Here is a 26,586-nt window from a genome sequence, read left to right as displayed (position 1 = left end):
TTTCACTTTCTCTCCTAGCCTGTTTACAAACTGACCCAGAGGCAGGTAAATATTACAGTGCAGAAGAAAGTGAGTCAGTGGTGGGAGAGACTCACAAAGCAGGAAAAGCGACCACTGTTTTTGGCTCCTGACTTTGATCGTTGGCTGGATGAATCTGATGCGGAAATGGAGCTCAGAGCTAAGGTTAGTAAGGATCCTAGGATCTAGCCATTGAGGATAAATCATGGGGAACCCACGTTATTCAGGCCACTTCAGATACCTCTCAGGGTCTGAAAGAATAGTGACAAAGTTACAAATTAATTTAAAGACCTGGTGATGTGATTTTCAAGACGTATTGGCTATGTATTTTGTAGACTGTCCTTCAGTTGAAATCTGTCTCATGTTTCTCTTACAACTAGACTAAGGTGATAGATATTGAGGAGAAGACCTCTGAAGTAAAGTGCAATTCTTATCACATCATATCAAGAGTACATACGGCCGGGCGCAGTGGCTCACGCCTGTAATCCCAGCACTTTGGGAGGTCAAGGTGGGCGGATCACGAGGTTAGGAGATCGAGACCATCCTGGCTAGGACAGTGAAACCCTGTCTCTACTAAAAATACAAAAAATTAGCCGGGCATGGTGGCGCATGCCTGTAGTCCCAGCTGCTCAGGAGGCTGAGGCAGGAGAATGGCGTGAACTTGGGAGGAGGAATTTGCTGTGAGCTGAGATCACGCCACTGCACTCCAGCCTGGGCAACAGAGCGAGACTCTCAAAAAAAAAAAAAAAAAGTACATACTGTCAACATGACACATCACTGTTGATATTAACCATGGGTCAGCTGGCTTGAGGTGACGCTTATCAGGTTTCTCCACTATAAGGTTATTTTCCTCTTGCCACTCCTTGGAAGGAAGTCACTATGTGTAGCCTACACTTAAGGAGCAGGGAGTTATGCTTCCTGTCCTTTAGATGGAGTATCTACATAATTTATTTGTAATTCTTCTGCATAGGAGAATAATTATGCATGTCTATTGTCTCCCATTTATTCAATCATTTATTTATATCATGTGAGTACATGGGTATTTATTTTATACTTTGAGTTATAATCTAATATTATTTATTTTGTTGCTCAAATTCTTCCAGATTTGGCACTAACTGGCCTTTGGTTATGTCCTCATCCTGCCCATCTTTCATTTGGCTTTTGTATCTTTTTGAGAAAGGGCCATCATTATGGGACTTTTTTTTTTTTTTTTTTTTTTTTTTTGAGCACTTCCTTACTTTCTGGCACTATAAGCTGCTCCAGGCTTATCTTGTACGTATGTTTCCTGCTCCAGCCCTGGAACAGCCATTTCTTCAAGGAGCTCTGTTCTTATTGTAGAATAGTATTGGAAACCAAGATCTGGGTGCCAGGTATGCTCATTGCTACCAGGTTGCCATTGCTTTTAAGTTCTCTTCACTGACAGAACAAGAAAATATATGTTTGGATACTAACCCATGCATACACATACACCTGTAAATATTTCTGTATGGATCCATCTGTATCTCTATTAAGCTAAACGTGAGTTCATACTGATGTTGACCTATAATATTGACCTATAATGTTGACCTATAATGTTGACCTATGACCTATAATATTTTTCCCAATGATGCACTGACCCCAACTGGAGGAGTTGGCTTTGAGGGAGTCAGATTACTCAGCCAGCATATGGACTTTTGCAAGCATCTGGGAATTCTAACTTGTGTTCTTGGAAAACTTTTGTCTAACTTCTAGGAAGAAGAGCGCCTAAATAAACTCCGACTGGAAAGCGAAGGCTCTCCTGAAAGTAAGTTGCGCTGCTGCCATGGTAGTTACCAGTTAACTTGTGCTAGTGTTTGAAGTATGGATAATTGTGATGTGGCAGGAGAGCTAATGATTTCACCCCGGTGAGATGTGTGGGTGAGTTTATGAAAAAGCTTTTAGGTCCAGTGCTTAAGGTCTGCACCACCCACGTCAGAATGCTTACCTTTAATGTGTCCTTTGTGTTTTGGTTGTTATTTCATGAGTACACCAAGGCTAGTGTAGCAGAATGAAAGAACTCCTGGACTGGCCTCATGGCAGATGGCAACCAAATCCTGCAGAGAGTTGTGGAAATGATTGCATGGGTCCACGGCTACACTCCTTCAGCCTGGTGTTTTTCTCCCAGCTGAAATCTCAAAGGCTGTACGATACATAAGTGTGGTTGTCGGCCTGAAAGATGGAGAGTATTCTGTGTAGTCCTGCTATTCATTAACCTTTAATAAATCGATTTCTGTTTCTGTCTAACCACTTTAAGCAGGAAGCTCTGCAAGTGTATTATCTTCTGGGTGATGTAGTTAGATTAAATTCAGCAGCTATCTATTAAAGTCATGCTGTGTGGCAAGCACTGTGCTGGGTCCTTGACTAAGAGCCAGAGGGATCCATCGTAGCGCCTACACTCAACAGGGCTTACATTCTTAGTGGGAGAACTGCAGGTCTATGTAAAACTACCTCTGAAAAGCAGAATGAAATAAGTGCTTCTTACTTGTTCTGAGTTGAAATTTTTCAAATTTTAGTGGTACTTATCTAGCATGCCATAAATAAGGGAGGGGAAAGTTTTGGAGCAGTAGTTTTCAAACTGTGTTCGTGGTGCCCCAGGGGGTTCCCAGAGATGCTTTGGTGGAGTAGATCACACAAACAGGTCCACCTCAGTCAGAGCAGCTCTCTTTTGAGTGTTATGTGTTGGCATTCTGAATAAGGTTTCTTTTGAGAAGGAATTTAAAAAAATATTTGAATAGCAACTACCTTAGGGGAATATTCTTTTAGGAAAGCCGAGGAGGGGAGAGGATCAGTGGTGGCAAAGAATAACAACACAAAAAAGCCACTTTGAGATTTAAATTAATGTTTTGGTGTTTTAAAGGGATAAACTTCAAAAACAGATAAAAATTCTAATATATGGATTTTTTGGGTGTTAGGTAAAGCTTTAACTGTTTTACCTAAATTCATAAAGTTTTCTGAACAAGGAAGTTCTTTATGATGGGGAAGTGTAATAGATTTTTTTAGTTTTGAAGAAGAAACTTTTAATTAGCTAAATGTTGCTAGAAGTCTGACATTTTTTGGAGTCTTAGGATAAGGCTGTGGTTTTTTTTTTTTTTTGAGATGGGGTCTTGCTATGCTGTCCAGGCTGATCTTAGGATCCTGGGCTCAAGTGATCCTTCTACCTCAGCCTCCCAAGTAGCTGGGATTACAGGCATATGCCACTGTGCCTGGCTTAGGCTGCTTTTGATTGACCACGTTATTAAATGTGATTATTTGAGGACCAACCACATGTCTTTGCAGAATATCTGTAGCCTAGGAATAAATATGTAGCAGCAAAATCTGAACACCATAGATCTTCTCTTAAGAACTGTGCTTTTCTTTACCCTACTCCTTTGACTCAACCATGACTCTGTCAGAGCCTCTTGTTTCTTCCTTTACTGTGTAATTGGCTGTATCTTCATGAATCTTAGGCTGCAGATAAAATTAATGTCCCTTATTTTCCTGCATGTTGGTTTGAAATTGTCCTGCTTTGGTTATGTCCTTAGTCTGCCCATCTTTCAAAGCCCAGATCAGGCCAAGTATGATGGCTCATGCCTCTAATCCCAGCACTTTGGGAGACTGAGGTGGGAGGATCTTTTAGGCCAGGAGTTCGAGATCAGCCTGGGCAACGTAGCAAGACTGTGTTTCTACAAAATGTAATAGAATATAAAATTAGCAGGGTGTGGTGGCACAGACCTGTAGACCTAACTACTTGGGAGGTGAGGTGGGAGGATGGGTTGACCCCAGGAGGTCAGGACTGCAGAGAGCTATGGTCCCACCACTGCATTCTAACCTGGGAACAGAGTGAGACCCTATCTCAAAAAAAAAAAAAAAAAAAAGCCCAGATTAGATACCAGCTTTATTCATGTAGACTAGCTTGATGCCCACTTCTCCAGCCTAGTGTTGTTTTTTCAACTTGAAAGTTTCACAAGACATTACTTGTCACTCCCCACCTGATATTACAGTTTTTAGATTGTAAGCTCTGAGGGCAGCCTTGAACTACCTTTGTATCTCAGTAGTTCTTCTCACAGTACCGTGCACATTGTAGGTATTCAGTTAATGCTTGGTTGAGTGAATATATAACCAAATATCAGTATTTTTTTTTCATTTACTGTATCTGTCTCTTTAAGCTAGTTTGACCTAGTGACCTTAAGGAAATTCCAGAAAAGAAGAAACTATGGATTATATTAAGATGACTGGAGGGCCAGGCACGGTGGCTCATGCCTGTAATCCCAGCACTTTGGGAGGCCAAGGTGGGCGGATCACCTGAGGTTAGGAGTTTAAGACCACCCTGGCCAACATGATGAAACCCTGTCTCTGCTAAAATACAAAAATTAGTCGGGCGTGGTGGCGGGTGCCTGTAATCCCAGCTACTAGGGAGGCTGAGGCAGGAGAATTGCTTGAACCTGGGAGGTGGAGCATGCAGTGAGCCGAGATTGTGCCACTGCACTCCAGCCTGGGTGACAGAGCAAGACTCTGTCTCAAAAAAAAAAAAAAAAAATTGAGCGGGAGCTGAGGAAATCTTTATTTCCTTTTTGTAATGCCTCTTCAGATGGCCACTCATTTTTTTGCCAGGTGTTATGGAAAAAATACAACACTACAACACTCAACTGCTTTTTCTTCTTTTCTTACTCAACAACAATCAACACAGAAGACTTCTGTGACCAAGTGTGTGGGTTTTTTCCCCCACACACCAAGCAAGCAATGAGTTCTGCAGCAGACACCAGCTGGGTGCCCTCTGATTCAATTCTAACACTGTTTACCTAGAGATAGTATCAGATTCCCACAGATGGAGGGCTCAGTCCCCAAGACACCCCCCTGCCCCCAGCCTGTCCCGAGTCTGGGCCTCCAGAACTTGTGACCAATAGGCTGTAAATTACGATTCCCACAACCTGCTCCTGGGGTTTGATTGATTTGCTAGCGTGGCTCCACAGAACTCAGGGAAACACGTTTGTTCGATTATTATAAGGGATATTATGAAGGATACAGATGAAGAGATTAGGAGGAAGAATGGAGGAAGTGGCGCGGAGCTTCCATGCCCTCCCCAGGTGTGCCACCCTCCAGGAACCTCCATGTGTTCAGCTGTCTGGAAGCTGACTAAACTCTGTCCCCTTGAGCCTTTTATGGAGACTTCATCGGATAGGCATGACTGAAGCGTGTTGAACTGTGTTGAAATGTGATTGGACAAAAAGGGTCTGACCTAAACCCAGCAAGGCCTGTCTGTTCAGATTCTTCTCAGCCTCTCTGTGCAGTGTTCTCTCCTCCAGAGTATGAGGCAAGACCCTCTCTGGAATGAGGGTCTTAGGACCCACAATCAGATTAGAGTCGTGCCTTGGGCAGCTGAAAGGAAGGCAGGGAAGGTCATAGAGGGAGATTCTGTTTTCTGAGGCCTAAAGTGTCCCAACATTGTGACAAAAAACTGTAACAAGGGCTGTGGGAGTTATGAGCCAGAAACCGTGGCTGAAAACCTGTATATACATATACACATATCATAATATCACACCAGGGGTAATATTTTTTTCTTGGGTTTGTTATGTCTGTATACCTATTCTTCAAGGCTGGGAAAGGAAGTCCTGCTGAAAATACACGCTGGAGAGCAATGTTCCTTGTATGTAGGAACATTGTCTGTGGGAGTAGGAGCCCAGGCTGGTGAGGACCTGGACCAGGTGTTTGTGTGGGAGCTTAGGAGCATTCAGGAAGGAAAAAGGGTTGAAGTCATCCAGATATGCCTCATACACCTGTCTCCTGCTGGGACCATTGCTTTTAATAGCGTACTGCTTTGCTTTACTTTGCTTTACAGCTCTTACAAACTTAAGGAAAGGATACCTGTTTATGTATAATCTTGTGCAATTCTTGGGATTCTCCTGGATCTTTGTCAACCTGACTGTGCGATTCTGTATCTTGGGAAAAGGCAAGTAAGACATTTTTGGATTAATTTTCCCTTTCTCAGTAGTTTGGCCCAGTATTCACCAAAGGGAGCACTTTCTGCCTTTGATGTTAATAATAATCCCTGCATTTGTGCAGCACCCCCTACTTTTCGTTGTGCTTTCATAGCTCTTATTTCCCATGGCCTTGTGAAATAAGCTGACTGATATTCTTTCCATTTAACAGGTAATAAAATATAGGCCTAGAGATGGTCAGAAATGGTTCACATTCATAGCTAGCCAGAGCCACATCTTGGGCTAGAATCCTTTTGTAAAAATGTTCACTAACAACTAAATAAATTGATGTGATACTTCCAGTGCCAAAGTTATGCAAGGCCAAAAGTGTTCTCACCCTTTTGGAGCCTAAATACATTCTAAAATGAACTATTCTAAAACAGAATAAAAAGAGTATCATAAAGATATTAGTTCTTCTTAAATTAATTTACGTGTTTAGCAGGATTCTGGCTTTGACCAGTGGCATTCCATTGGGAAATGCCAATGGGAAATTTTTGAGAATTTGATTTAAAGTATTCTGAAACTTTATTTGATGAATAAATAGGTAATAAAATTTAGGAGAAGAAAGAGTAATGGGAGAGGATTTTTCTACCTGATGATGAAAGTATGGACCAGGTGTAGTAGCTTATACCTGTAATCCCAGCACTTTAACAGGCCGAGGTGGGAGGATCTCTTGCGCCCAGGAGGTTGAAGCTGCAGTAAGCTGTGATCATGACGCTGTACTCTAGACTGGGTGATGAAGCAAGACCTTGACTCTTAAAAAAATTTAGAAAGGTGGCTGTGCGTGGTGGCTCATGCCTGTAATCCCAGTACTTTGGGAGGTCGAGGTGGGCAGATCACGAGGTCAAGAGATTGAGACCATCCTGGTCAACATGGTGAAACCGCTGTCTCTACTAAAAGTACAAAAATTAGCTGGGCATGGTGGCGCACGCCTGTAGTCCCAGCTACTCGGGAGGCTGAGGCAGGAGAATCACTTGAAGCCAGGAGGCAGAGGTTGCAGTGAGCCGAGATCGTGCCACTACACTGCAGCCTCGTGACAGAGTGAGACTCCATCTCAAAAAAAAAAAAAAAAAGAGAAAGGCATATAAGGTGTACATGTTAACTTTCTGGTAACTGGTAGAGCTTACTATTCATGACCCCAGTGGCCTGCACCCTTCCTGCTTAGTTAAGTAAGAAACTCGAATCTGACTGGATGTTTGTTATTCCTTTCCTACAGTTATTTTCACGAAAGGAGTGATCTAGTTTGAGAAATAGTTCTGTTGGAATTTACCATCTGATTCACCCTTAATGTATATTTTTGCCTATAGAGTCCTTTTATGACACATTCCATACTGTGGCTGACATGATGTATTTCTGCCAGATGCTGGCAGTTGTGGAAACTATCAATGCAGCGATTGGAGTCACTACGTCACCGGTGCTGCCTTCTCTGATCCAGGTATTGAATAGTTAAGCTGAAGGGTGGGTAATGGAAGGTCCCATTATTTGTCTAGTGGGTATGTGTATTAGTCCATTTTCATGCTGCTCATAAAGACATACCCGAGACTGGGCAATTTACAAAAGAAAGACGTTTAATTGGACTTACAGTTCCATGTGGCTGGGAAGGTCTCACGATCATGGTGGAGGGCGAAAGGCACTTCTTACATGGTAGTGGCAAGAGAGAATGAGGAAGAAGCAAAAGCAGAAACCCCTGATAAACCCATCAGATCTCATGAGACTTATTCACTATCACGAGAATAGCATGGGAAGGACCGGCTCCACTGATTCATTTACTTCCCCCTAGGTCCCTGCCACAACACGTGGGAATCCTGGGAGATACAATTAAAGTTGAGATTTGAATGGAGACACATCCCAACCATATCATTCTAGCCGTGGCCCCTCCAAATCTCATACCCTCACATTTCAAAACCAATCATGCCTTCTCAGCAGTCCCCCAAAGTCTTATTTCAGCATTAACCCCAAAGTCCACAGTCCAAAGTCTCATCTGAGACAAGGCAAGCCCCTTCTGCCTTTGAGCCTGTAAAATCAAAGCACACTAGTTACTTCCTAGATACAAGGGGAGTACTGGCATCGGGTAAATACAGTCGTTCCAAATGGGAGAAATTGGCCAAAATAAAGGGGTTACAGTACCCATGCAAGTCTGAAATCCAGTGGGGCAGTCAAATGTTAAAGCTCCAAAATGATCTCCTTTGACTCCAGGTCTCACATCCAGGTCACGCTGATGCAAGAGGTGGATTCCCATAGTCTTAGGGAGCTCCACCCCTGTGACTTTGCAGGGAGCAGCCTCCCTCCCGGCTGCTTTCACTGGCTGGCATTGAGTGTCTGCGGCTTTTCCAGATGCATGGTGCAAGCTGTTAGTGGATCTACCATTCTGGGGTCTGGAGGATGGTGTGGCCCTCTTCTCACAGCTCCACTAGGCAGTGCCCCAGTAGGGACTGTGTGGGGGCTCCAGCCCCATGTTTCCCTTCCTCACTGCCCTAGCAGAGGTTCTCCATGAGGGCCCCATCCCTGCAGCAAACTTTTGCCTGGGCATCCAGGCATTTCCATACATCTTCTGAAATCTAGGCAGAGGTTCCCAAAGCTCAGTTCTTGACTTCTCTACACCCACAGGCTCACCACCACGTGGAAGCTGCCAAGGCTTGGGGCTTGCACCCTCTGAAGCCACAGTCCGAGCTGTACATTGGCCCCTCTCAGCCAAGGCTGGAGCAGCTGGGACACAGGGCACCAAATCCCTAGGTTGCACACAGCATGGGGACCCTGGGCCTCCAGGCCTGTGATGGGAGGGACTGCCGTGAAGGCCTCTGACATGGTCTGGTTACATTTTCCCCATGGTCTTGGGGATTACATTAGGCTCCTTGCTACTTATGCAAATTTCTGCAGCCAGCTTGAGTTTCTTCTCAAAAAATGGGTTTTTCTTTTCTACTGAATCATCAGGCTGCAAATTTTCCAAACTTTTATGCTGTTTCTCTTTTAAAACGGAATGCTTTTAACAGCACCCAAGTCACCTCTTGAATGCTTTTCTGCTTAGAAATTTCTCCTGCCAGATACCCTAAATCATCTCTCTCAAGTTCAGAGTTCTACAGATCTCTAGGGCAGGGGCAAAATGCTGCCAGTCTCTTTGCTAAAACATAACAAGAGTCACCTTTGCTCCAGTTCACCTTTGCTTCCGAGAGGTTCTTCATCTCCATCTGAGACTTCCTCAGCCTGGACTTTATTGTTCATATCACTGTCAGCATTTTTGTCAAAGCCATTCAACAAATCTCTACGAGATTCCAAACTTACCTACATTTTCCTGTCTTCTTCTGAGCCCTCCAAACTGTTCCAACCTCTGTCTGTTACCCAGTTCCAAGGTCACTTCCACATTTTTGGGTATCTTTTCAGCAACATCCAACTTTACTGGTACCAATTTACTGTATTAGTCCGTTTTCCCACTGCTGATAAAGACATACCTGAAACCGGGCCATTTACAAAAGAAAGAGGTTTAATTGGATTTACAGTTCCATGTGGCTGGGGAAGGTCTCACAATTGTGGTGCAGGGTGAAAGGCACTTCTTACATGGTGGTGGCGAGAGAGAATGAGGAAGAAACAAAAGCGGAAACCCCTGATAAGCCCACCAGATCTCGTGAGACTTATTTACTAACATGAGAATAGCACAGGAAGACTGGCCCCCATGATTCAGTTACCTCCCCCTAGGTCCCTTATACAACATGTGGGAATTCTGGGAGATACAATTCAAGTTGACATTTGAATGGGGACATAGCCAAACCATATCTGTATGTTACATTTGGTAAGAAGTCTCAATTAGTAAAAACACCTATTTGTACAGGAATAGCATTATTTTACCTGAACAAGAAAGAACATTTAAAACCCCAGGGGGAGGCAGAGCTTGCAGTGAGCCAAGATCGGGCCACTGCACTCCAGCCTGGGCGACAGACCGAGACACCGTCTCAAAAACAAACAAACAAACAAAAAAACCCAGGGATATTTACCAAAGTAGACTTTTACTATTTGAGGTCTTTTTCATTTTTTATAATATCCTTATGAAATCACAAAGTTATAAAGAGCTTTAAGACTAGGGAATTTGACTCTTAGGCAGGAGCTGAAAAACCTACCTTCAGTCTCCTTAGTTAGAAATGTACGTGGTCTCCTCCTGAACCTGCGTAGATGAAGGCAGTACTTCTTAAAAACTTGTATTAATGAAAAGTACAATAATCAAACTTTAAAATTTACAGCCAGGCATGGTGGCTCATTCCTGTAATCCCCACACTTTGAGAAGCTGAGGCAGGAGGATTGCTGGAGGCCAGCAGTTTGAGACCAGCCTTGGCAGCATAGTGAGACCCCATTTCTAAAAAAATAAAGATTTGCCAGGCATGGTGATGTGCACCTATATTCCCACTACTTAGGAGGCTGAGACGGAAGGATTCCTTGAGTGCAGGAGTTCGATGTTGCAGTGAGCTGTGATTGTGCCACTGCCCTCCAACCTGGGCAACAGAGTGAGACCCCTGTCTCTAAAAAAAATAAAAAATAAAAATTTAATGGATAGTTTGTGTTGTAGATTAGACATAGCTGAAGAGAAAATTTGTGAACTGTTTGAGATACAGGAAGGAATAGAGACCACAGAAAGTAAATATACAGATGTAATTTTCTTGAATTATAAGACTCAATATTATAATATTGTTAGTTCTCATATTTCCCTGTAGATTCAATACAGTTCCAATCACAGTCTAAAAAATTTTGGAATGTGAGGAGAAAATTCTGAAGCTTTTTGAAAAAACAAGGCCATCCAGGATAGCAGCATCATTTTCAATAGCTAAAATGTGCAAGGAACCCAAGTGTTCATCTACAGATGAATGGATAAGAATGACTGTTATGGCCAGGCGCGGTGGCTCACACCTATAATCCCAGCACTTTGGGAGGCCGAGGCGGGCGGATCACGAGGTCAGGAGATCGAGACCATCCTGGCTAACACAGTGAAACCCCGTCTCTACTAAAAATACAAAAAAATTAGCCGGGCGAGGTGGCGGGCGCCTGTAGTCCCAGCTACGTGGGAGGCTGAGGCAGGAGAATGGCGTGAACCCCGGGGGGTGGAGCCTGCAGTGAGCCGAGATTGCGCCGCTGCACTCCAGCCTGGGCGACGGCGAGACTCTGTCTCAAAAAAAAAAAAAAAAAAAAAAAAAGACTGTTATATACATACAATGGAATATTATATAGCCTTAAAAATGAAGGAAATTCTCTCGTATGCTACAACATGGATGAACCTTAAGGAAACTATGCTAAGTGAAATAAGCCAGTCACAGAAAGTCAAATACTAGATGATTCTGCTTACATGGGGTACTTAAAATAGTCAAAATCATAGAGACAGAAAGTAGAATGGTGTTTGCCAGGGGCTGGCTGAATGGGGAGTTATTGTTTAATGGGTCATAGTTTCTTTTTTTTTTTTTTTCTGAGAGAGAGTCTCGCCCTGTCGGCCAAGCTGGAGTGCAGTAGCACAATCTAGGCTCACTGCAGCCTCCGCCTCCTGGGTTCACGCAATTCTCCTGCCTCAGCCTCCCAAGTAGCTAGGATTACAGGTGCCCATCACCACGCCCAGCTAATTTTTATAGTTTTAGTAGAGATGGGGTTTCCCATGTTGGCCAGGCTGGTCTCGAACTCCTGACCTCAGGTGATCTACCCGCCTTGGCCTCCCAAAGTGCTGGGGTTACAGACGTGAGCCACCTTGCCCAGCAATGGGTCATAGTTTCTATTTTACAAGATGAAAAGAGTTGTGGAGATGGATGGTGATTATGGTTGCACAACATAATGAATGTATTTGATACCACTCAACTAAACACTTAAAAAATGATTAAGATGGTAAAGTTTATGTTATGTGTATTTTTTTTTTGAGATGGTGTTTTGCTCTGTCGCCCAGGCTGGAGTGCAGTGGTGTGACCTTGGCTCACTGCAACCTCCGCCTCCCACGTTCAAGCGATTCTGCTACCTCAGCCTCCCGAGTCGCTGAGACTACAGGCACCTGCCACCATGCCTGGCTAATTTTTGTATTTTTAATAGAGATGGGGTTTCACCATGTTGTCCAGGCTGGTCTCGAACTCCTGACCTCAAGTGATCTGCCTGCCTCGGCCTCCCAAAGTGCTGGGATTACAGGCGTGAGCCACCGCACCTGGCTGTTACTTGTATTTTACCACAATTTTTAAAATGGGGAAAAAAAAAAGCAAAGGGTCGAGAATACTCTCTAAAGAAGAGCTCAAATTGGGGACTTACCCTATAAGAAATCAAGACAGTATAAAGATTTAGTAGCTAATACCACGTTGTATGGTATAAAGATAGTCACACAGACCACGGGAACAGAATAAAACCCAGAAACAGACAACCCAGATATCTATGAAGAATAGAATGTCTATCATATATTGGAATGTCTTGCCACATGAAAATGAGTGGACTGTAGCCACGTGCATCAACATAGATGAGTCTTGGCTGGGCGCGGGGGCTCATGCCTGTAATCCCAGCATTTTGGGAGGCCGTGGCTGGCGGATCACGAGGTCAGGAGATCGAGACCATCCTGGCTAACATGGTGAAACCCCATCTCTACTAAAAAATAGAAAAAATTAGCCAGGCATGGTGGCAGGTGCCTGTAGTCCCAGCTACTCCTGAAGGCTGAGGCAGGAGAATGGCATGAACCCGGGAGGTGGAGCTTGCAGTGAGCCAAGATCGTGCCACTGCACTCCAGCCTGGACGACAGAGCGAGACTCTGTCTCAAAACAAAACAAAACAAAACAAAAACAAAAACATAGATGAGTCTCTGGCCCGTAACCCTGAGTAAGAAGAAGTAACAGAATAATACATATAGAATGATTTCAAAAAGTTTTAAAACAGGCAAAATGAAACAATATACTGTTCAGGAATACATACACAAGCAGTAATCCATAAAGAAAAGCCATGGGCCAGGCACAGTGGCTCATGCCTATAATCCCAGCACTCTGGGAGGCTGAGGCAATAGGATCACTTGAGCCCAAGAGTTTGAGCAAGCCTGGCCAACACAGTGAGACCCCGTCTCTACAAAAAAATTAAATTAGCCAATGTGGTAGTACACACACCTGTGATCCCAGCTACTTGGGAGGCTGAAGTGGGAGGATTGCTTGAGCCCAGAAGTTGAAGGCTGCAGTGAGCCATGATTGCGCCACTGCACTCCAGCCTGGGTGATGGAGCGAGACCCTGTCTCGAAAAAAAGAAAAGCCATAGAATGATTAACACATGATAGTAGTTACTTATAGGGGGTCCCACGTTTGTAGTGCTCTATTTCTTAACTTGGGTTATGTAAACTCAAATGTTTATTTGGCAGTATTCTTTAGACTGTGTTTGAACATGTGTGTGTATTTTAAAGAAATGATTTATGATGTAGTTACACACACAAAATACTGTACCTGTCTAGTCACAAAGACTGGTTTGGGCACTTTACTTGTTCCAGAACTGGAGCAGGATTAAACTGGTCGAGCTCAATCTTTTCTATTTGCCTTGCATTTAGTGGGGTTAGATTTCAGATAACACATTTCTATAACTTTACATGTATTTTATTAATTTTTTCTCTCTTTTTGGGTCTTTCTAATAGCTTCTTGGAAGAAATTTTATTTTGTTTATCATCTTTGGCACCATGGAAGAAATGCAGAACAAAGCTGTGGTTTTCTTTGTGTTTTATTTGTGGAGTGCAGTTGAAATTTTCAGGTGGGTAGAAATGCCAGGATGGTGTCTGAATGCTTCTCCCTGTTTGCAGCAGCTCTGTTCTTAAGGGAGTTGTTATCTTAGCCAGAGTCTCATTTGGTTTGGGACTAAGATTACATATGTGGAGAATTCTGGTTGCACCTATGTGCTCTGCAAAGTTGAGGCAGATTTTTTTAAAGCCGTCATTGGATCATAATACTAGACTGGATACTAGGGAGCAGAAGAGGAGAACCAGAAAAAGGGAAGACTCATCTTACCATGACTTCAGGATCTTGCAGTCTTGGAAACAGAGGACCCATCCACATGGAAAAATTCTTGAAAGGGCTGAAGAAACATGAGGTTGAAGGAGCAATCCAGGTTGGATAGAACTAGTTTAAGACTAAATTTCTACAAGGGATGATAGAAATGAATCATACCACAAGATTATTGAAGTTTGAAATGGCCTCTAATCCAATTTTCCTGTTCTTGGTTGTTAGTAGAATAAATATCTTTTAAGAAATGGATCTAGTTAAAGTAGATGTATTCTTCTTTACCAGACCATACACACGCCATATTTCTTCCCTTTCAGTCAGCTGGAGCAAGGATTTTGCAAATGAACTCCTCAGCTCCAGATTTGGTGGTATTTTGACAAAGTTGCTAGTTGAGGGAGAGAGAACAGGCCATAGCAGCCTTAAATTGTGTCTTAACCATGGTCTGTATCCCATGGCACCAAGTGTACCCTCTAATAGCCTTAATACAAAGGTAAAACAGATTATACGTCCTATGTTTTTCAAATCAGACAGGTAATTTGCTGATGTAACAAGGTTTGAGGGAAGCACATCTCACACAGGAGAGTGAAAATCCAATTATCACACTTATGAGCTATAAAAGGATCAGATTATGGGTCCTTAATGCAATGTTTACTGTTTGAGAAGGAACATTTATTTTCTCAAGGGATGTCTTTTAAAATAGCGTATGTCTGATTCTAGATTAGAGGTCTTCTGTATACTTTAATTTTGGTAACAACTCACTTATCCAGAAATAAAGTATCTAATATCCTTACCCACCGGGAATGTAGATCAGCACTAGGAATAAAGCCAAAAAACATCTGAGTATCCAGTCCGTATACCGAATAAAGAGGGTTCCTTTGAGACCTAAACTTAGTCTGCCATTAAAGAGCGTTCAGATCCTTTGAAAATTTAGGGTGCAGTGTGACAGGAGTTTATGGGTTGATAGCCAGTGTTATAATTCTGTTCTGAAGAAGCCATGTGTGGCTGAGAAATATAATTCTTCTATTTAAATGATATTCTAAGGTTGCATTCAGAACCTGAAGTGGCTTTTCACATTGGAATCATTTATTTTCAATAGGTACTCTTTCTACATGCTGACGTGCATTGACATGGATTGGAAGGTGCTCACATGGCTTCGTTACACTCTGTGGATTCCCTTATATCCACTGGGATGTTTGGCGGAAGGTACTCTCAGGGACTCTTAGCTTTCATAGCTTAGCTCCAGGGGGTACCCAGAGGCTGAGAGACCAGTCCTTTCTTCCCCCGCCTTAGTCCGATAAATGGAAATGTTGGACTTTTCAGGGATTTCTTTCCATGGGCTTCCTTCCATAATACTCGTGGTACCCAGACTGTTCCAGAAAGGTAGCTCATTTTGTAACATTGGAAAGCCAGGTGGTTATGTCTTGCATGCTTCCCATTTGTATGATGCTTTTAGTATTCCAAAGGGGGTTCTTACTGATGACTGTTTTATTCTGACAAACATCTCGTACGTAAGTCAGCTAGGAATTTTCCTCTCCATTTTATAGAATAGAAGAAGCCCACTGCTATGACTTCCTCATCTGTCTCTCTGTTGACAGGTTGGAGGCTGATCTCTTAGAAAACTAGGGGAAAAAAAGGAGAGGCATGAGCTTTCTGTACAAAGAGGAGGAAGCCTTTCCAGCACACCCAGAACTGAAACTTTAGAGTACTAGGGCTGGAAGTTCCTGTCATTAGATGTGACTGTTTCATTTGCTTCTAACAAGTTCTTGTTTCTGTTTTCAGCTGTCTCAGTGATTCAGTCCATTCCAATATTCAATGAGACTGGACGATTCAGTTTCACATTGCCATATCCAGTGAAAATCAAAGTTAGATTTTCCTTTTTTCTTCAGATTTATCTTATAATGATATTTTTAGGTAAGTATTGATTCTTTAATATAGACTTTTTCTTGTCACTTCTTAGAGAGTAGAATTAAATCATTCAGAAATGTAAAAGTCCATATGAGAATTCTTTTGGGATAGAATTAGAGAATGATTGCTTTGCAAAAACAAACCCACTAGGGGAATATGCTATGGTAAGGAAATATTTCTTTTCTAAATCTCCTGCGGTTAAATTATGTTCTTTAAGTGCTCTTTGGCGATTGGGAATATACCATATTTCTTGTTTAAAACAATGTAAGGGGACAGGCATGGTGGCTCACGCTTGTAATCCCAGCACTTTGGGAGGCTGAGGCGGGCAGATCACGAGGTCAGGAGTTCGAGACCAGCCTGACCAACATGGTGAAACCCCGTCTCTACTAAAAATACAAAAATTAGCTGGGTGTGGTGGCGGGTGCCTGTAATCCCAGCTACTCAGGAGGCTGAGGCAGGAGAATCACTTGAACCGAGGAGGCAGAGGTTGCAGTGAGCTGAGATTGCACCATTGCACTCCACCCCGGGCGACAGAGCGGGACTTTGTCTCAAAAAAAAAATAAATAAATAAAAAATAAAAAAAAATTAAAAAAAAGTAAGGAGCTCTTTTAAAATAGACTAAGAAGCTCCCACTTTTACTAATTTCAGTATCACATTCCTCATCCAGAGTTTATAGAGGTGATAAGACAACCAGCAGCAAGGAAGGAAGAAGGGAATAAAGGCCTCTGAGCAGCCAAGGGTTGTCATAAAGCCTTCCACCTCACAATAGGAAAGTCCCCTGCTCCTCATGAAAAACTTGCTGACTTATTAATTTATGTTTATATAAAATCACAAATTCCTGCCTTTGTAAACTAAGAACTAACAGAAGGGAAGAAGAAAGAAACCTAAATTATTACAAATATGACAAATTTAAAAGGCTTCCTAACTATAAGGATTTTTTGTTGTTGTTGTTAAATTTTTATTAGAGGCCAGGTATGGTGGTTCATGCCTGTAATCCCAGCAATTTGGGAGGCTGAGGTGGGCAGATCACTTGAGGTCAGAAGTTCGAGACCAACCTGGCCAACATGGCGAAACCCCGTCTCTACTAAAGATACAAAAATTGGCTGGGCATGGTGGCGCATGCCTGTAATTCCAGCTACTTGGGAGGCTGAGGCAGGAGAATCGCTTGAACCCAGGAGGCAGAGGTTACAATGAACCGAGATTGTGCCACTGCACTCCAGCCTGTGTGACAGAGCGAGACTCTGTCTCAAAAGAAAAAAAAAAAAATTATTAGTAATCAATATTTGGTAATTTCTAAATGCAACTATACATGATTCTACCCATAGTATCTATACTCTATACATAGATGTGAAAATACATACATTCTTATATGTAGGTTAAATACAATTTGAGAAAAACGATTAATTTTTTCCTTTTAAAAGCAGACTGTTTAATACTTATTAATTTTAATATGACAACTAAGAACATAAAAACAGAATGATAGGAATTTTGTCATTAAATATATTTGAGAGGAGAAAACACTGATTATCATACATAGAACTTTACATGTTTAAGGATAAGACAAGCTCCTAAGGACTCTTTAAAGTTCTGATACATTTTAGTGTTAATTTATATATTTCTCTTTGCTTTATTTCACAAAAGACTTAAGGTGGCCCTAAATAAATATAACTGTCCAGTCTCCTAGCCACAGAAGGATGCAACAATAGTATATTAGTTCTCTATTGCTGTGTAACAAATGACCCCAAAACTTAGCAGCTGAAAACAATAAACAGTTACTATCTCACATAGTTTCTGAAGGTCAGGAAGCAGCCTGGCTGGGTGGTACTGGCTCAGGGTCTCATGAGGTTTCAGTTAGGCTGTCAGCTGGGGCTGCAGTTTCTGTAGACTTGACTGGGGCTGGAGGATCTGCTCCAAGCTCACTCTTGTGGCTGTTGACAGGAAGCTTCAGTTTCTTGCTATAGCCCGTCTCCATATGGCTACTCATGGCATGTCTTCCCCCAGAGTAATTGGTTAGAGAGAAAGAGCCAGAAGCCACAGTGCCTAATCTCAGAAGTGACAAATCATCACACAGACCAACCCAGTATAACATGGGAGGGGACTACACAAAGGTATGAAATAACAGGAGGTAGAGGTTGTTGGGATCATTGTCATGGCTTGCTACCCCAAACAGTGAGAGGAAGACCACGTAAGGTAAGCCCAGGAAGCCAGAAAGCCCAGTGGTCTTGGTCATTTAGTATTGGGGGAGGAGAGATTTATACCATAGTATTAAGAGCCCCTTAGTGTGCCAGTGCATGGCAGATGTACAGTTAAATAGTATACATTGTAGGCCCACGTCATTTGCAAAAGGTTAAAATCTATTTCTTTTTTTCTGTTTCAGCAAAGGGTATAATCCATTTCAGAAATATTGCCAACCAAAAATATTTAAATGTTTTGCCCTTGAAGAGAGGAACCCTCAGTTCAGAAAATTTATTCATTAAAGACAGCTTTTTACCTTTATTACTGTATAAATTCAGTATAACTATGCCCCATGAAATGGGCATAAGATAAAGAGGAATAAATATTGGAAAGACATTTAAAATATTTTAGTAAACAGGGTAGGGGGTAAAAATATTTTAAAGCACATTGCCTTAGTATCTTTCTTTGTGTTGTTTATATTGTTGTACACTCTAATTTGCAAGATTTTATGTTCATATCTAGTTTGCTTATAGTGAATATGTAGTTGCTCTTTTCTTATTCTTTAGAATGAAATAAATCCTAAATTCACATTTATAATTTGGAAGCAGTGTAAACAGCCAGTTAACATTTGTATATAGGTCAAAGGACTTTTTAGTTTTTTTTTTTTTTTGAGATAGAGTCTTGCTCTGTCGCCCAGGTTGGAGTGCAGTGGCACGATCTTGGCTCACTGCAACTTCCGCCTCCCTGGTTGAAGCAATTCTCTTGCCTCAGCCTCCGGAGTAGCTGGGATTACAGGCACCTGCCACCATGCCTGGCTGATTTTTGTATTTTTAGTAGAGATGGGGTGTCACAATGTTCGCCAGGCTGGTCTCGAACTCCTGACCTCAGGTGATGCACCCACCTTGGCCTCCCAAAGTGCTGAGATTACGGTCGTGAGCCACCACGCCTGGCCATGTTCTTGAGTAGCCTTGAATTAAAAATTAGGTTGTTTCTGCACTTTAGATTTGTGTATTTCATTGTATGTACATTTTACTGTAAAAGAAAGAAAGAATATTGAACTATACCTACCTGAAGAATTGGGGGAGTGAGGTGTATTGATATTTGCAACTTAACATTGAAGTGCATAAAAAATGAGATGGCTGGAGGGATAGATGAATAGGGATGTGATACAGCCAATATAGTAAAAAGCAGTAAATCTAGGTGTTCACTGTACAATGATTTAATCTTTTGCGTGTTTGAAAATTTTATAAGGGAAAAAAATGTTTTAAACCCACTGGGAGGCTGGGTGTGGTGGCTTACACCTGTAATCCCAGTACTTTGGGAGGCCAAGCTGGGCAGATCATTTGAGGACAGGAGTTTGAGACTAGCCTGACCAACACGGTGAAACCCCACCTCTACAAAAAATACAAAAAATTAGCCAGGCATGGTAGTGGATGCCTGTAATCCCAGCTACTCTGGAGGCTGAGGCAGGAGGATTGCTTGAACCCGGGAGGTGGGGGTTGCAGTGAGCTGAGATCGTGCCACTGCACTCCAGCATGGGCGACAGAATGAGACCCTGTCGCAAAAAATAAATAAATAAACCCACTGGGGAAAAATTGCTTTGTGTCTATTGTGTTGTTAATTTGTTCTAAGTTGTATTCCTTCCTGAGCCGCTGCAATAAGCTTTTTGCTGTGGGATATGACAGACAGCTAGATACTGTCCCTGCCACAAGAGCTTCTGGTTATAAATAGACAAAGACTCTAATTTCTAATTGGCCTATTTTCTTTTTCAGGTTTATACATAAATTTTCGTCACCTTTATAAACAGCGCAGACGGCGCTATGGACAGAAAAAGAAAAAGATCCACTAAAAAGAAAGATTTAGATGGCTTGCCAGTTTGAGCCTAATCTGATTCTTACAGTTTTACCTTCTTGTACCGATGTAAAAGTTTTTTTAATGTTAAATGATTAAATTCTCAGTGAGGCTATCTTTCTTTTCCCCAGTAACATTCCTGAATTTACTGTTACCTTATTGTAGTACTTGCATGACATGGATTCCTGATATCTGATGAGAGGTTCATTCTTGTGTATTCAGTTAATGACACCAAAAGGCTCAGCTCACCCCAACCCTATCTCATGTTCAGTCTGTCTAATACATGCCAGAGATATTTTTTTCAAAAAGTGCTTTATCCCTACAATGTACTGACAGTTCTTACAGTTGAGATTTGTTCTTTTCAGCCATTGCTTGTGAAAAAAAGCAAGACTATGTCACTCTATAGAAGGCTGTTAAAGTGACTCAGGCAGGAATTATTCTGTACCTAAGGGGTTACTTGTTTAGTGGGATGGCATTGACTTTTTGAAAATCAAGTAGACTGAGTCATTGATAAAACATTTCTAAGAGTGGGGCTAAAGAACATGTTTTACATCTGATATCTTTTGGCCTAACAACATCTATTATTATAGTGCTCAGCAGTGTGGGCATTGAAGAGGCACAGAATGCTTTGAAAGAAACTAATCAGAATCTTGGAACATCATGATCATGCCATTCTTAAGTAAATCAACTATTTTCAACACTGAAGAAAAATGAAACATTATTTAGAAAACAATGAGATTACAAGTTCCAAACTCAGCCAGGAATGTGGCTCACACCTGTAATCCCAGCACTTTGGGACACCTAGGTGGGAGCATCGCTTGAAGCCAGGAGTTCAAGACCAGCCTGGGCAACATAGTGAGACCCCTGTCTACAAAAAATAAAAAAATTAGCTGGGTGTGGTGGCACACACCTGTTGTCCCAGCTACTCAAGAAGCTGAGATGGTAGGATCCCGAGCTCAGGAGTTCAAAGCTGCAGTGAGCCGAGATTGTGCCACTGCACTGCAGCCGGGGTGACAGTGCAAGACCTTGTCTCAAACCAAACCAAACCACACACATACACACACACACACACACACACACACACCACACACACACACACATACACGAGGTCCAAACGGTAGCAGGGATCCAAAGGGAACATAGTATGTAGATCAAACTGGCAGTAACACAGTGTCCAGCCTTTGACAAACTAGAAACATTAGAGTAGGCCAAACACACCTCCAAACTGTCAGGCTGTGCACAAACAAAAAATGGCAGCCTTCCATCTCCTGCACTGGCTGAGTCCATTTACTTGTGTACTTGTTCTAGTGAGTGGTGGGACTGTACATTTTTGAATAGACCTCAAAAATACTTCATTCTGCTGCTGTTCAGTTGGCTTTTTAAACCTGTCTGCAGTAGGACACTGAAAACAGCAAGAACTTTGGGGTGAACACCTGCTGATCCTTTAACAAGGATTTCTGGCAGGAAACTCACAAAAAGGAGAACTGAAAATTTAGACATACAGTTGGCCATTGTAAAAAACATCAGTTTCCTCTCATACATTCCAAGTAAACCAAGTAAAATAAGTGTTGGAGTAACACTTGCATAAAATAATTTAAGGAGTGATAGCTCTTTCTGTTCTGCCATTCCCAACATTCCTGGGGGAAAGGAGACTCAATGAGTTAATACTATTTCACTGAGCCCAAGATGGAAACTTGGTTTGACCTAAAACATCTGATTAATATAGGCTAGCTGATTTCTTAAAAATTCGTTGCACTGAAGGATATTTTGCATGTCTGTAACACCTGTCAATACTTGTTTGTATTGATTTCTGATATTCTTGCAGCTGACTACGTGTAATTGGGCAGATCAGCTTTGCAGTAGATTATGCTGCATCCTCGTGGCAAAATTCTGTATTCTTAGTGATTGTTACAAACCCCTTTATTGCTGTCTGAGAAAGTGAAAGATTGTGTATTTCTATTAAAACATTTACAATCAAAATTCTAATGACTGTGCTTAAAGATAATTTAGTCTAATGGTTTTCTGTTAGTGATAAAGTCCTCTGTTCAGGCAAAATATTATGTAGCAGTTCAGCATGTTAAACCAAAAACAGTTGCTCTGGTTGAAGCCTGAGAGTTACATGGAAGGTGGTGCAAATGAAAAACACTGATGATGCAGACAAAGCCTTGAGAAGTTGCCCAAAGTCATAAAGCTAGCTGATAAATTGGAACCATAATTAACTTTGGAATCGGTGATCTGTCAGGATTATCTAGCCAGAACCTTGCTTAGGCAATGAGGCCTAATCAGTGTCAGAAATAAGGAAACCTCATGATTTATGAATCTATACCACTTAGAAAGTTGTTGAAATTATATTAAAGTGATAAGACAGACCAAAAGCAAAGGACCCTTAGTTTCATAGTGAAACCATTTTCTAGAAAATCAAATATTTTATTTTCATTAAAAAAAAACCTTGAAGAAATAGGACTCATTTTACACATTAATGGTTGCTCTTTAAAAGTTAGAATCTCAAGAGATACCAAAAGCACCTAAGAGTTACCACATTTTGCCCAAGTTCTAAGTAAAGTTCTGAAACTTAGTGGTGGTGTTTCAGCACTTAGTGTCAGCAAGCTCCAGAAAGTCTGAGTTGCTCATTCCATGAACAGAAGCTTGAAAATGCCCTTACAGTTGAGATATAAACGAGAGAAGAGGCGAAGCTTTCAGGAAGCCAGAGAGCCCTTGCCGGTCAGGTTTCTTGAGGAAGGCAGGGGTGTTCTATGCTCATCAGTCATTCAAGCTTCTCAGGAAATGTGCCCATCATGGGAACAGCAGCTATCTTCTAAGCTTAAAAATTATGAATCCCAGGAAGTTAAAGCCCAACCAGCCAACCACCTTCACATCCTTCTCATACTAGTAGAGTCATTCAAAACAGCAAGTGGTGCTTCTGAGGCAGCCTCAGGAAGGTCTTTGGGTGGCTATTCTAGAGGTGAACATACTGGAAAGGTTTTTACCTAAATCATTTTCAGTTGAAATGAAAAAAGAAGGAAAGCTCCAAAAGTCAGTTTCAAATTCTTTCAGTGCTGCTCCCAGAGAAGTCCGTGTGCAAAGGTGTGATGTTCTGGTCATAAGCGGCGTACTCAGAGGTGCCGGTACTGGCCAGCTTGAGCTGTTGGGCAGCATGGGTCAGCTGGAATGCAGCATCAGGGTGGGCTGTGTCAGGCAGCAGTGTGCATTCCCTTTCCAGCATGTCAGCCACCCCTTTCAGCAGGTCCAGGAAACCAAAGGCTAGAGCGGCCTTTCGCAAACGGTTCAGCTCCTGAAACAAGACAGAAAATCACCAATGCTCCTGAAATGTGTTCTCAACACATACTTTCTAAGTGCTCAGCTTAGAATAAGTTCTTTAGGGAGCAATTTTATATGAGAACAAATGTTTATTTAGGGATGCCAGTAACAAGAATGTGATGGTTTTACTGGGAAGTGGTTCCTCTGCAGGTGACGAGAAGCTGGCTAAGGAAGACAGTGAGCTGAATGAAACAATGTCATCATCACAGTTAATGAGCATTTATGCCACATGTGGTAAGTCAGCACTTTGCATCCATCATTTCATTACTCCAAACTTTAAGGAGGAGTACTTTTCCCCTGTTATTTAGGTATGGAAAAGACTTGCCTTTAATCTGAAAAGGCTCTTAACCCTCTGATGCCACTGTGGTGGGGCCTCAGGCTAAGACAATAAATAGGCTCAGAGGAGGCCCTGGAGGAGTCAGAGTGGAAAGACCAACAAAAAGAAAGGCTGGTTAGTGATAGAAGCAGAGAAATATGAAGTGCCCCAACAACCCCTTAGTGGAGTGGTCTGGGCAAGTTGTATAGCCTCTCTGGGTCTCAAAGGCCTCATTTATAAAATGAGGAGAATAACCCCTTCCTTATCCACTGCAGAGGCTGAAGCACTTTCCCTAGGCCTTTTTGAGCTCTAATATGTAGAATTATATAAAACCAGAAAAGAGAAATGGGCTCTCTGACCATCTTTCTACTATCATCTGTTAAAAAAAGTGCAAAGTTAAGAAGTAGGCCAAACAAATGTGTCATCATGAGTAAATAGCTGATGACTGTAGGAAGCTCTGCAGGGAGATGGACTGTGTAGATTATGGTCTTCAGTTAGGGAGGGGCCTGGCTGGCTGAGAAGCTCTCCAGTTGAACTCTGATTAAAGCTGTTTTATTTCACCAGCTTACTACATAATTAGGTTTGAAGACAACAGTGACATAAAGGTAATGAGATAACACCCAGACAAAGTAGCATGTATCTTCTCCGGTTAAGATGCTAGCCTGAGGCTGGCTGTGTATTTTAGAATTAGAAAGCTAAGACACAAATGACATACTTTATGCTGCATTTAATTCCAGCCAAACACCAGAACAATAGGGGAGAATCAAGGAGCAAACCTAGATGTTCCCCACTCTACCCCACCCCCTGTAACTTAACATTCTCTTCACCAATGGTTCTGGATTAGCTACATATGATTCTGCAAGGCCATCTCCTCTGCAATTCATAAATGTGTAATGTTAGATATCATTCCTAGAAGCACAGTCTCTGGTGCAGTAAGAATGTTCTGGGGTGGCCAGGTGCGGTGGCTCACACTTGAAATCCCAGCACTTTGGGAGGCCAAGGCGGGGGGATCACCTGAGGTCAGGAGTTCGAGACCAGCCTGGCCAACATAGCGAAACCCCATCTCTACTAAAAATACAAAAATTAGGCCGGGAACGGTGGCTCACGCCTGTAATCCCAGCACTTTGGGAGGCTGAGGTGGGCGGATTACCTGTGGTCAGGAGTTCAAGACTAGCCTGGCCAACATGGTGAAACCCCGTCTCTACTAAAAATACAAAAATTAGCCGGGCATGGTGGCACACACCTGTAATCCCAGCTGCTTGGGAGGCTGAGGCAGGAGAATTGTTTGAGCCCGGGAGGCGGAGGTTGCAGTGAGCTGAGATCGTGCTACTGCACTCCAGCCTGGCCGACAGAGTGAGACTCTGTCTCAAAAACAAAAAACAAAAATTAGCTGGGCATGGTGGCACGTGCCTGTAGTACTAGCTACTCAGGAGGCTGAGGCAGGAGAATCACTTGAACCCGTAAGGCAGAGGTTGCAGTGACCCAAGATTACACCACGGTGCTCTAGCCTGGGCAACAGAGTGCGACTCTGTCTCAAAAAAAAAAAAAGAATGTTCTGGGCAATTCCCCATCCAGGAAGCCACATACATTGGTTGCCTGGGGTTGGCCTGGATACCCATATAGGAGTGATGAGGAGAGTTCAGGGCTATGACCCACAGGTCCTCTCAGCTGCTTCCATCAGTCATTCATTCACAGCAGCCCCAACACAGAAAAACCTTCCGCCTGTACAGAATTAGGCCATTTAAATTCTTCCAATTCTTGGATTTTAGGGAAGGAACAGACCTATCACTTTTACTGAGTTTATTTGAAAAAACTGAGGCCCAAGTCATACATCTCTAATCCCTGCCCATATTCACACTGCCATCCCTCAGTTTTACTATTGTGAACCATATATTTTGGGCACATCCTCTTCTGTCTGTCTCACCTTATAGAATGTCTGTGTTTTTTCAGGTAGTTTCCTTGCATTTCTTAAAATCTTCTGTACATCTGTCTATTAAGGGTAAAAAAAAAAATCCAACATTAGAATTCTGCGGTAAAAAAGGGAAATAATATAAAATAAGGGATCTAAATGTTTAAAGAAATGAAAATGAGAACACAGCTACAATGTCAAGATGAGGATCCCTTCTGAGTTAACGTCAGTTCAACATTAGTAAAGCACTCCCTCCTTCAAAAGGCTTGATAGTAAAATAAATCCCCGGACAGAAACGAACTTGCCTCATAAAAATGTACCCAGTAATCTATTGCCAGAGACTTTTTTGCAAAGACCATTCAATGGGGAAAAAATAGTCTTTTCAACATTTGGTGCTGAGACAACTGGATATCCACATGCAAAAGAATAAAGTTGGACCCTTACATCATACCATATACAAAAAATTAACTCAAAATGGATCAGAGACTTACATGTAAAAGCTAAAACTATAAAACTCTTAGAAAAAAACAGGGGCCAGGTGCAGTGGTGTGCTCCTGTAATCCCAGCTACTCAGGAGGATTGCTTGAGGCCAGAAGTTTGAGACCAGCCTGGGCAATGTAGTCAGATGTGTTTCTCAAAAGAAAAAGAAAAAGAAGAAGAAAAAGAAAAATAGCTGGTAAATCTTCATGACTTTGGATTTGGCAATGATCTCTTAGTTAAGACAGCAAAAAGCACAAACAACAAAAGCAAAAAACAAAATTTGACTTCTTCAAAACCAAAAACTTTTGTGTATCAAAGGACACTATAAAGAGAGTGAAAAGATAACTCACAAAACGGGAGAAGATATTTGCAAATCATATATCTGCTAAGGATCATAATAACCAGAATATATAAAAAACCCAACAACAAAAAGACAAACCCAATTAAAAAATAGACAGAGAACTTGAGTATATACTTCTCCAAATAATATACACAAATGGCCAATAAGCACAGGAAAAGATGCACATTACTAGTCATTAAGGAAACGCAAAAACACAGACATACCACTTCACACCTACTATGATATATGATAATAATAAAAGGAAAACAACGAGTATTGGTAGGAACGTGGAGAAACTAGAACACTTATACACTGCTAGCAGGAATGTAAAATGGTGTGGC

The 26,586-nt window shown here is 42.0% G+C and overlaps 2 protein-coding genes and 1 non-coding gene across 24 annotated transcripts in view; 1 reads left to right on the top strand and 2 right to left on the bottom strand.

The window, feature by feature from the left end:
• HACD3 (3-hydroxyacyl-CoA dehydratase 3) overlaps positions 1 to 21,862 on the top strand; it is a 49,653-nt gene extending 27,791 nt beyond the window's left edge. Inside the window, exons 4-11 of one of the 4 annotated variants that reach the window (XM_055278119.2) lie at positions 19 to 183; positions 1,750 to 1,801; positions 5,852 to 5,962; positions 7,298 to 7,425; positions 13,591 to 13,703; positions 15,048 to 15,154; positions 15,731 to 15,862; positions 19,804 to 21,862. In XM_055278119.2, coding sequence (XP_055134094.1) covers positions 19 to 183; positions 1,750 to 1,801; positions 5,852 to 5,962; positions 7,298 to 7,425; positions 13,591 to 13,703; positions 15,048 to 15,154; positions 15,731 to 15,862; positions 19,804 to 19,880 — 885 coding nt within the window. In that variant the 3' untranslated portion in view covers positions 19,881 to 21,862. The remainder of the gene's footprint in view (positions 1 to 18; positions 184 to 1,749; positions 1,802 to 5,851; positions 5,963 to 7,297; positions 7,426 to 13,590; positions 13,704 to 15,047; positions 15,155 to 15,730; positions 15,863 to 19,803) is intronic. The other 3 variants (XM_063638950.1, XM_063638951.1, XM_063638952.1) reach the window with 3 other exon arrangements.
• LOC129483802 (small nucleolar RNA U13) lies at positions 14,473 to 14,573 on the bottom strand. Its single transcript, XR_008658295.1, has one exon. It is a non-coding gene; the product is annotated as a small nucleolar RNA U13 (small nucleolar RNA).
• A 426-nt stretch (positions 21,863 to 22,288) lies between the features above and the next one.
• Positions 22,289 to 26,586, bottom strand: part of INTS14 (integrator complex subunit 14) — a 32,828-nt gene continuing 28,530 nt past the window's right edge. For all 19 annotated transcript variants that reach the window (XM_055278110.2, XM_055278109.2, XM_055278118.2 and 16 more), the window contains 2 exons: positions 25,441 to 25,506; positions 22,289 to 23,174 (listed from right to left, as the gene is read on the bottom strand). In XM_055278110.2, the coding sequence (XP_055134085.1) occupies positions 22,923 to 23,174; positions 25,441 to 25,506 (318 nt within the window). In that variant the 3' untranslated portion in view covers positions 22,289 to 22,922. The remainder of the gene's footprint in view (positions 23,175 to 25,440; positions 25,507 to 26,586) is intronic.

The sequence above is a fragment of the Symphalangus syndactylus genome, chromosome 5 (assembly GCF_028878055.3).
Source record: "Symphalangus syndactylus isolate Jambi chromosome 5, NHGRI_mSymSyn1-v2.1_pri, whole genome shotgun sequence".
Classification (NCBI taxonomy): domain Eukaryota; kingdom Metazoa; phylum Chordata; class Mammalia; order Primates; family Hylobatidae; genus Symphalangus; species Symphalangus syndactylus.
This window is presented reverse-complemented; position numbering and strand designations above follow the sequence as displayed.